This window comes from Epinephelus lanceolatus, chromosome 17 (genome assembly GCF_041903045.1).
Source record: "Epinephelus lanceolatus isolate andai-2023 chromosome 17, ASM4190304v1, whole genome shotgun sequence".
NCBI classification, from domain to species: Eukaryota; Metazoa; Chordata; class Actinopteri; order Perciformes; family Serranidae; genus Epinephelus; species Epinephelus lanceolatus.
Window position 1 is genome coordinate 31,808,392 of NC_135750.1, and position 11,420 is coordinate 31,819,811.

The 11,420-nt window shown below is 42.3% G+C and overlaps 1 protein-coding gene across 2 annotated transcripts in view; it reads right to left on the reverse strand.

Annotated features, from left to right (window-relative positions):
* Positions 1-11,420, reverse strand: part of kndc1 (kinase non-catalytic C-lobe domain containing 1) — a 61,873-nt gene that overhangs the window by 16,636 nt on the left and 33,817 nt on the right. Inside the window, exons 16-21 of one of the 2 annotated variants that reach the window (XM_033613477.2) lie at positions 11,194-11,332; positions 6,606-6,865; positions 2,398-2,753; positions 761-854; positions 572-669; positions 305-489 (exon numbers count right to left, since the gene is read on the reverse strand). In XM_033613477.2, the coding sequence (XP_033469368.2) occupies positions 305-489; positions 572-669; positions 761-854; positions 2,398-2,753; positions 6,606-6,865; positions 11,194-11,332 (1,132 nt within the window). The remainder of the gene's footprint in view (positions 1-304; positions 490-571; positions 670-760; positions 855-2,397; positions 2,754-6,605; positions 6,866-11,193; positions 11,333-11,420) is intronic. The other variant, XR_013493683.1, reaches the window with a different exon arrangement.

Consider the following 11,420-nt stretch of genomic DNA (forward strand, 5'->3'; position numbering starts at 1 on the left):
TGATCAATGAAATCCTTTCATTGGGGCTAGAGGGACCTGCCCATTTTTCCGATGGTCCATTATCCCAAAAACCAAACAGAAAAACAGGACACTATGGGGGTTTGGAATAATGGTCTGTTGGAATACTGGCATAGCACCTTGTTGGATGGATCAAAAACAGCAGGGAGGGTAAATTATAGAATAGACAAAACGAATCACACAGGCTACACAACACTTTGAGAGACTACAGTTCATTCAACCTCATGATTTGACGAGAGGAAAGCGAGGCTAACACATTTCAAATTTATACCCTCATCAATAATACCTGGAGTAGAGGTAAGCCATGAGGCCCAGAGGAGACCCAGCTTGCAGAGTGCTCTTCCCTTTACATGTACCGAAGCTCAGAACAGACGGGTCCTCAGAGGTCTGGAAGTCCAAAGAGCCAGGTCCACAGACCGCCAAAGAAGACAGTAAAGACACCTCCAAACCCCACTGGTCTACACTCAGAATCTGCAGAAATACAAGAAATCATATCAAAGCATAGAAGAGCCAGGTTGTTCGGAAATGAAAAACAGCACTGTTGCTACAGTACCTCAAGGTACTTCTTCACACAATCCAAGAAGACCACTTTGGATCTGAGTTCTTCAAGCTGGGACTTGAGCTTGGATAGCATCAGTTTGTTGTCAGAACCTTTGGGAAACAAATGCCATTTTATAGATCACACTGGAAACTACACATGTAATTTCTGTATACTAGCAGTGTTATAAAATGGCTACCCAACCTTTGTTTTTTCTCTCTTGTTGAAGCAGCTTCTGGTAGAAATTTCTCGTTTTCTTTAGATTCCTTGTTTCAATCATCAGCTGCTGCTGCAGTTCCTGTTCAAAGGAAATCACGCAAAATCACACAAAAGGCCCTAAAATAACACCACATGCCTCTCACTGAAAGGACCCTTTGGGTGTTTCCAGTGCGTACGAAGCAGCGTTTTCTTTTTTTTTTCCTCTCTCTTTCTCTCTTCACCCTGGCAACACAACGCAACAGCTCTTTTGAAGTGAAGTGAGTGAGAAGGGCAGCAGCATACCACTTAAGGTGTGTTATTAGCTGTTACACAAATGTTGTGAAGAAGCAGTGGTACATCAAAGTGTGCAAACACAAAGACTATTCATTAATATTCTTTTCCAAATGATAATAACTTCCTTTGCCAAGGGCCGAGTTCAACATATTAATATTCAGATCCAGTTTGGAGAGAATAATATGCCAATTATCTTAAAGTCCCCAACATGTTCTCGTACTATTTACCCCAAAGCCTGACCGTGTCCCACTTCATTACAGATAGGAAAATAATTCCTGCACTTATTCATAAAACCCAACACTGTTAGGGGGCTGAATGAAACTAGGAAGTGAAGCTGCATTCAATAAGCACTTGTGTAATGTAACATAATAATATGGATAAAATGCAGACAGACTGGAAATGAAAAATGAAATGGAAAGGTCCAATGTAGGATTTAGGGGAGTATACTGGCAGAAATGGAATATAATATAATCAATATGTTTTTTTTTAGTCTATAAGCACCTGAAAATGAGAATCGATTTGCTTTCATTACCTTAGAATGAGCCATTTATATCTAAATACAGAGCAGGTCCTCATCTATAGAGATCACCATGTTGCACTGCCATGTTTCTACAGTGGCCCAGAATGGACAAACTAAACACTGGCTCTAGATGGGGCCATTCGCATTTTCGCAGCAGCCAACGTTGTTAGACGCCCATCCACAACGAGCACTGTTTTGTAACAAGCAGCTTACGGTAAAAACCTCTTGAACTTCTGGGTCCCAAAAAAAAAAACAACCAACAACAACATAACATTAAGTTGTCAGTCAGATATAAAGGTGAACACAGACTAGCCCCATTAGATTAGGCTAATGGGGCTAGAGAGGCCTTTGCGGATAATTCGGCTCCTAGTAAAAACCTACTGAACGATAAACAGTAAAGGGATTCTACATTCTGCAATCCTCACCACTAGATGTCACTAAATCACCCTAAATCTTACACAGTGCTCATTTAAATACATCATTGATTTATTTAATCTGAAGTTTATAAACATAAATTAATGACACAAAGAAATAAATTCAGGGAATATTTTGATGGACATATACCAATTTTACCAATAATACCTTTTTTTTGTAAGTGAAAACCTAAAACTACCACCAAATGATATCAGAATAAGAATATCAGCTTTTGCATCAACATACTCTCCCTCCTTATTATTGCAGCACACATTACATACAAACACATGTACTTTATGATGCATATGTCACTGTGTTAGTGTAATATAATCTGATAAATAAAGCATGCCATCTGCTGTTTGTTCAAACACACAGGGTTAAGGTCAAATATGACTCACTGGCAGTGAGCACTCACCTGTGTTTTCCCATCCAGACATGGTGATCCTGTGTGCTGCCCCAGATTCACTGCATACTGGATCACCTCTGGACTGAAACATTCTTCTCCAAAGAAGGCCAAGGCCCAGGCTGGGCTGCAGCTGAGCCCCGGCCCCTCTGCTTTGGATGAGGGTGAGAGAAGTCGCTCCGACACCAGAGAGTCGCTATCCTCCATATCCACCGAGCAGTCGGGGCTCATCTGTTCGTCGTGGGCTTCCGTCAGCCCTTCGTCTCTCCCCGATAAAAACTCAGCTTCAGAGGGGCTTTCATCGCTGCCCCCCGCTGAATGATCTCCTCCCTCCATGACCCCCGCTTCCGAACTGTCAGTGCTCACGCCTCGACCAGTAAACAGGGGCAGTGGAGACAGAGTGGGAAGAGAAGAGAAAGAGAGAGGGACTGAATCACATGTCGAACAAACTGGATTTGTAAAGAAATAACACCACCAGATATCCAAGGGTGGTGCTGGGGGTATTTGCTGCTAACCCCGTCATGACCAAACAATACGCCCACTGTTAAAGAGAAAAAGCTTAAAGGCAATTTAAGTTTAATTTCTAAGTATTGCCACTTCTTTATCTCAAGTATCATGTAAGAGCCAGTGTGTAATCAAGACCACATGTCCAGCATAATTCAATAGCACAACAAAAGCAGATGCAAGGGTGTGTTTGTGAATGTCACTGGCCAGGAATGAGTCCCAGAGAAGAAAAGACTCTTTAGAGTTAGCTAGCATGCCTTGGACTCTTATGAATGTGCTTCAGTCTTAAGAACCGCATCCAACAGCCAGTCACAGCTCTCATGACCTCAGTCAGCAGCCAGATCAAGTGAAACATATCAAAACATCACACATGGGTTGGTTCAATAGTATTTTTTCCAAAGCTGAAACCAGTATTTACTCTAATTATCACATGAAAATCCTCAAGAAATCCCCATCCCTAGATCCCCTTAGTGAATCTATTTTGGCAGTTGGCTTGAGGAAGAGACACTTTCTTAGCAAAAAAAAAAAAAAAAAAAAAAAAAGTGTTTAGATTCTGCTCAGTGCAGCAGTGGTGGAGTGTCACTAAGTATGTTTACTGTAGGTACAAATTTGATGTACTTGATTGAGTAGAGCAGGGGTAGGCAACCTGTGGCTCCAGAGCTGCATGTGGCTCTTTAGCCAATGCGTAGCATATACCCCGACTAAAAAAAAAAAAAAGTTTTATCATTATGTCAACTAAAATGTGCGTCATACGTCTGGCCTGGTGCCTTTTCCCCTATAAACATCAGCAGTCTTGAGTCTTCCTAGCTGGGCTAGCTGTGGATTTCCAAACCCACAATGGAAAAAGTCACAGGGGAAAATAGATAATCTAAATCTAAGCAAAAATGGCTCTTTTGATAGTAAAGGTTGCCGACCCCTGGAGTAGGAGGATCAAAAAGACTGAAATTGAAATGCTACACTACAATTCAGGGAAAATATTGTACTTTTTACAGTGTTAAATTCATATGACAGCTTTACCACCTTTTTTTTTTTTTTAACAGATAAAGTATACAAAACAGATGACCGATTTATAATACAGTGGTGGAAAAAAGTTTTCGGACACCCCATGCATTTGTGAAATATTGCATTAAGAATCACTCTTAGGTCTTCAAGTGCAATTTCTTTTAGTACAGTCACAGCCAAAATACTAAATAAATCCTAAAAAAGCCATTAAAAACTTAAAATTGATTGGTTCCATAAAAATACATAAGAAATTTTGAGTATTGGGTCATTTTGGTACCAGTGATGAAGGTCGTTCTTTTTATTAAAAGACACAATTTTTGTTGCCAAGCTTCGTGTCTACATAAAGCCAGCACATCTGAAAGTTCTTCAGACACAAAAATGGCTAAAACAAGGAACCTAACGCAGGAAACACGCCTGAAGATAAAGATTCTCAGCCAGGAAGGGTACAGCTGCCGCCAGATAGCCAGGAAGTGCAGATGCAGTCCTTCAGCAGTTGGATACACTCTGCAGAAATACAGACGAACCAACAGCTTGGAAGACCAACCAAGATCTGGGCGTCCAAGGGTTTCTTCAGCAAGAAATGACCGCATCCTGATCCGCATGTGCAGGCAAAACCGCCGAATGACATCACAGGAGCTTCAGCAGCAGTGGTCAAACCAAACTGGTGTCCAGTGTTCCACCCGCACTGTACGTGGCCGACTTTTAGATCATGGCTTAAGGTCCTACAAGGCTATCAAGAAGCCCCTGATCAATGAGAGACAGAGGTTAGCCCGGCGTCGTTGGGCCCAGGCACACAAGAACTGGACAGCCAGGAATTGGAAGAAGATTTTGTGGTCAGATGAGTCCTGTTTCCATCTTTATCTTCCTCCTACCAATGTGAGGGTACGCAGAAGGCCAGGCGAAGCATTATCTCCAGCATGTACAGTACCTACTGTCAAGCATGGTGGAGGCAGTATCATGGTTTGGGGATGCATGAGTGCTGCTGGTGTTGGTCATCTCACTGTCTGTGATGGCACATTGAACTCTACCAAATATTGTACCATTCTCGAAACCCACATGCTCCCTTCTGCGCGTGCACTGTTCCGTCGAGGTAAAAACTGGATGTTTCAACAAGATAATGCCCCTTGCCACACATCCAAGGCCAGTAGAACTTGGCTGCAGGAGCACAGTATCCAGGTCTTAGAGTGGCCAGCTCAATCCCCGGACATGAGCCCCATTGAAAATCTGTGGTGGATTATCAAAAGGTCTGTTTCAAAGCATAAACCAAAGATTTTAGAAGAATTAAAAGCAGTAATTCAAGAAGAATGGGACAAGATTACCCCTCAACAGTGTGAAAGGCTTGTGGGGAACATGCCAGCCAGGATTAGAGCTCTACTACGTGCCAATGGCAGGACTACTAAATATTAATTTGATGATGTGATGGTTTATTTATTTTTTGTTCAGTTTTGAACACATTCTCTGTTATTTGTTGACTTTGATACCGACAATGTTGAGAACTGACATATTGAAACTGTCAAGAATTTAGTTTTGTTAGTTTTTCTTGTAAACAATAAACAAAAAAATATAATTTGTATTTGTTTGTATCTGTCTAATGCAGCCACACCTTTTGAAACACAAAAAAGATTTTTCCACAAATATTTCATAATAATATTTGAGATTGTGTAAAATTTTAAGGGTGTCCGAAAACTTTTTTCCACCACTGTATATACAAGGTCTTTAAAGTGTGAAGGATTAGTGGTGAGTTTGCAGGATACAACCAACTGAAACTTCTCCCATGTGCCACATGTACAACTATGGTGTCTTACGTGAAAATGGGAATGGCCATATCTCAAGCTAGTGTTTGTCCGCTCTGGGCTACTGTAGAAATAACATGGCAGACTCCATTAAGAAAGGACCTGCTCCCTATGTAGATATATACGGCTCATTGTAAGCTAATGAAAACAGAACTATTCTTAAACTAATAAAAACATGGTTATGTTTATGTATGGTTTGTACTCAACTTCTGTTAATATATCCCCCTAAATCCTACATACTGGACCTTTAAATTTCAGTATTTTTTACTAATAATACCAACATAGTTTTAAACATTAGCAACAATGCTGACAGAGCTAAGGTGTTAACCAGGAGGGAAGTGGAGGGTTGGTGCTACACTTCCGCAGTGACAGTCCCGATATCAGCAGTAACTGACGTATGGGCACAGAGCAAAGCGGCGGTGATGAGCCAGCTAGTGTACTACAAACAGGCACTAACATGCAAATGAGGCCGAACCGGCTTCCCACATTGAACCACAGAGAAACTCAGATTACAAAACACACAGAGGTAGTGTGACACCATTCTCTGCTCAGGACGCCATAACTCTGCTATGTCTTTATATAGCAATCAGTGGCTTGCTGCAGTAATAATGCTCTAAATGTGGGAAACAGAACCTTTAAGTAAAAATCCTAAAAGTACCTCCACCACTGCAGTACAGTTACAAAAATGCTTTCAACAATTTGCAGATTTGAGGCTATTATTAAGTCATCTTTGAGTTTACGTTCTTAAAAATTAGCATTCAAAGATTATTATTCATAAACTTGGCACTAGTTCAAAATTTGAACTGGCCATCTGCACTCAACCCAACAGATGTATTTCCCCATGACCAAGACTTTTAAATCATTATCAAACATTGTAACTTACATAAAATCAAAAATAATACTGAGTAGTCTCTCTCCTACCTTGAAAGATGCAGCGTTGACTCTCCTCTGATCTTAAGGCAAAACCTTCAAGTGCAGCCTCATTTTCTCCGTGACAGGACCGGGCCTCGGTTCCTTCCCAAGAATCCACGGCAGCAGGACTGGTTGTGTGAATGTTTCCATTCAGGTCGAGACACTCATGCAGACAAACTTCTCTCTTCCCTCCCCAGACAGCGGCTATTAAGGGTGGGGTAAAGGCTGCCCTTTTCACAGCCTTTGATGGAGGCTGCTCATTAGAGCGGCTGCAGGAGGCGCAATAGGAGAGGGAAAACACACAGTGTGAGGTCAAAGCTAGCCACAATTAGCACTAAAGCAAACAATGACAATCAGATGCATTTAAGTATGTAATAAAAAAGACAATTGGAAGATAACAGCCAAAACAAAACAGTCCAGAGTACCACTTACAACTTTTACAGCAGTGTGTTTATTGCTTTAATGTGAAAACACAGCAGAACACAGTCGCCCATAGCAACAATCGTGAAGAACCAAACAAAAAGCCGTCAAAGACTCATTTCAAGTATCTTGCAGCTTGTCACTCACATCTTGCAGATCAGAAGCACTTGCAAATCACACCAATCGATCAATAAAATGTAATTGCACCCGCACAGGACACCGTCTCATCTGTCAATAGAAAGCCCACAGTCCTCCCGCCATCCCCTCAGAGAAACTGGAACAGGGGGAAAAAAATAACCCTCCACAGCTGAGCCCTCTGAACGAGCACACAGCCCGAGGAAGAGTGTCTATCTCTATGCAAAGCTGTGATGTCTGCCTACCACAGCAGATTAAAGGATCTCTCCACATATTGCCCTGAGCATAAGAGCAGAGCAACGGCTGGATAAAAAGATGTCTATGACAGCTGGCAGGCTCGTCCCTCCACTCGTCTCTAGCTTACACTTAAATGCAAAGAGAAGTGTGAGGCATGGAATTTGTTGCCTTCATTCATGTATTCATTCACACACTTAAGACACACTGACAATGCAGGAGAGGCTTTATTTGTATCTTCAGTGTTGCCACACATCCTCCCCTTCACTCACAGATGTATCGGTTACCATAGGGACTCTTTAAGCTACAGGCATACGTTTGTGTATGAAGTGCATATTGTATTAATGCTGTGTATGTGTGTGGGGGTCATGCTCAGTGAGGACAGCATCATTCAACTCTTGAGAATCCACGTGAGAATAAATTAAAAATCTGACCACAAGCAGACACGTTTTCATTTCACTGTTTAGATGGCAGTTCTGGCTGTTTTATTGTTAACAAGATATCCTTTTTCAATTTAGGGTAATTATTCTGGCACCAAAGATAATCTCTTTAACTCATAATGTAGGCTAACTGTGCTGATTGGATTCATTAGCCGGCCCACTTCCTGAAAAAGAGACATTCATTTTAAGGATTAAAAACTGATGTTGATCATGATAATAAAATAAATATTTCAGAATCTGATATGCACTGTGGATAGCTCAGTCAGTAAACTGAAATATATATGTAACGTTTCACGTTAATGACTGAAAAGTGGTTCATGTCTAAAAGCAGGCTAACCAGGTGCCACTTGTGGGCTTCTGTGGTCCTCCAGTCAGATGTGGACTGATTATTTATTAGTAGACGCTTCTGATTATTTTTTGTTGGAGTAATTTTCTAGTTTTTAAAATGCCGACATGTCAAAATAGTAAAGTAATGCACACAGTTTCTTGAAAGTCGAGTTGAAGTCTTCAGATTGCTAAACCTCAAAAAGTATTCAATCAACAATTAAAGAGTGACTAAATCCCCCAACCACTCCTATTTTTAGCTGAAACCAATGTTTATAGTTATTTAGTTCTGTTGTTGATGGATCCAGGTCCAAATCTTGACATTTTAGTGCAAAGTATTTGAATTATACATATGGTGTCAGAAATAGTCATAACGACTGCACTCTACTGCTCGAAACCAGGCTATTGCAATTGAATTTTGCTATTGGCTGATCTGGTGGCAGGTGACATACACATATATGGCGGTAGCTTTCGTCAACAACTAACAATAGATGTATAAGGAGATAAAATAAAGCGGATCTTCCGCATCACTTGGCCCACAGAGCAAGTGTACAGAGACCTTCACCAGCCGAGTGGCTAACTTCCAGTTTAGCCCTCCACTAACTTGAATAGGGAGAAATGTATTTAATCACGCAGCTCTTCTACAGTTTTGAAATGGTATTAGACCAGCTGTTTTACATCCTGATAGTGAAACGAGTCATTTCACCAGAGTTGTGGTGCTCAATAAAAAATGTATCCACCGATTTACCGATGTTGCTTTCACAGTGTGAGTCTTTTGGACTCAATGGCATCACGTGTTGGACCTAGAAATTGTAATTCCATGGTTTGTCCACTGTGTCAAATTTGCTTCAAAGCTGTTCCTGGGTCTTGCAACCAACTGCCGCCCCCCTGAACTCTGCAGCACAGAGGAGTGACTGGGTGTGCCTTAGCCCCCCTCCCTACCAGCCCTGCCCTGCTGATGCTAGAGGCTTTTTTTTTGTGTTTCCAGGGTAGAGGCACTTCACCCAAAACTCTGGGGTTTAGTTGGGGCTCTAGTTTCGCAGACCGGGCACGGCAGAGGTGCAGCGCACCTGCGCTTCGCCAACTGGGTGTGGCCAGGTGGATTTTGTAAGTTTGGCACACCGTGCGCCCTGGCGTAGCTACTCCTCTATCCCACCTCCGTCCCTCCTACCGGCGCAAGTCGGAAAGAGGGAGGAGAGAAGGCGTGGAGTGGGTTTTACACACATCACACCAATCAAATGAGCCCCTCTCCTCGCCCTTAAATGCGCCGCGCGAAGGTGTAATGAGAGTTTACTCAATTCGCCATGGCGGAAGAGAGCAGCAGCGTCAGACAGCCAAACTCCTCCCAGGAGGAAACTGATGTTTTGGTCCGGGAGGTCCAAGCTCGCAGTGTCTGAATATATGGAACTGCGAGCAGACCTCCACGGGCTGATGATGCAAAGGTAGCCTGGGAGGAGGTCACCACAATTGTAAATCAATGTTGCGTTTCTCTCGTGCGTGCGCTCTCTCTCTTTCTCTCTCGCAGTCTCACTCTGTTTCTTTTCTTTTGACTTTTCTAAGATGGCTTTTCTAAGATGACAGATGCTGAATATATACTCCCTATCTGATGCTGTGGCTGTTTGTGGTTGGCTGAGAGGGATGTGAACTCATTAGTTTGCAGCTGTGTTAATCAAATCAAGTTGGGTTTCCATTACGCGTGCCAAACGTGCCAAACGGTGCCAATCCCCTTTGATCTGACATCAGATGTGACGGGACAGTCGATATAGAGATACATTTATGTGCTGATTGTAGATAGTTGCATTGAATAGTGTTTTTTTTGGGTATTTATTGCATCGTTAATGTGCCTGATATTCTGGAAACCTGCCTGTGAGGTTTTGGTGACGTGTGCGCACTGTCAGCCAAACTTCGGCTTAGACCGGCTGCGCTCCCCCTGCGCTGACAGTAGACCTGGTTTCAGCTGGCGAGCTTTTAGCGCACCTTCGGCGAAGCCTTTTGGCACGAAACTGTCACTGCGCCAAGCTGGATCTGTCGACACCTCCCCCTGCTGCCCCGCCACACCCATCTCAGCGCACCTCGGTCTGCCAAACTACCACACTGAGCGCGCCTCGGGTTGCGCTGCTCGAAACTAGCTCTGTGCGGGGTTCGCCACCCTGCGCCACCCTGCGCTGCGCCGGGAAACTAGAGCCCTTGGTCTTTAAATATGTATAAAATATAGAAATATAGAAAAACATTATTTATTTGATTGTTGTTGATTAGTATTCTGTCAATTGACTAATCAATTAACCAATCCAATCATCCCAGTCTTAATACATTGTATATTCACTTTATAATAAAGGCACAAAACACACGCTTTAGTATGCATAACTGATTCATGAGTCATGGGTATTTAATGCATGAATCTGACAGTCAGATGCAAACATCTACATGTTGCTGCATGACTGAGTGGTCAGTTGTCTGTCTCTCCTCCCCTGAATAGTCAGCTGAGATGCTTTTGGTTTCAGTGCACTCTTCCGTGCTCACGCTTCATTCCACTTCTCTCAACAATAACAAAAAATATAATAATAAAGTGACCAAAAAAACAACTCATGTTCCTGTCTGGCTTGTAAATGTGACATTTACAACAATGAGAGTTGGATCATCCAACTACATGTCGATGTTTCCATCTGACCACCAGTTTGATAAAAACAGCATCATATTTCTGTAACAATGGGTAACATTGTCTCATCTTTGGGTCTTACATATAACTGGATTCCAGCTAATAGTCCATACACTTCATACATTAATTTCATACATCAATTTGATAAATTAATATATGAAGTAACTGTACCCTTATTATAAAGTGTTAGGGATTATGTTTCATTGGATCAGGATGTAGGATGCTTGAGGCACAGCTAGACATTTCAGCCTGCTCTCTTTACTGAGTAAACACTTAGTGAACCAAAGCCAATGCTGTGCCACTGGCTACACTGACAAAATGTCCTTTGTGTGGTCCAAATTGAGAAAGAAGAGTTTAAAGAGAGACAAGTGTCTGAAGTCCTACTCACAGTGTGGACGGGCTGTAGTTAACCAGGCAGTGCAATACACCCAGCAAGTCGTCTTCCCAATACAGACCACTGAACCTCTCCTTCACAACACTGGCAAACGTTTTGTACTGGAGGTCCTTCAAAGAGAAGATGTACTCCCCTCGGAAAAAAGAAAAAGACGATTTTCTAAATTAGTATGTGTGAACAAGTCAAAACAGAATGATGGAGTGAGTCACTGTTCTGTGGTT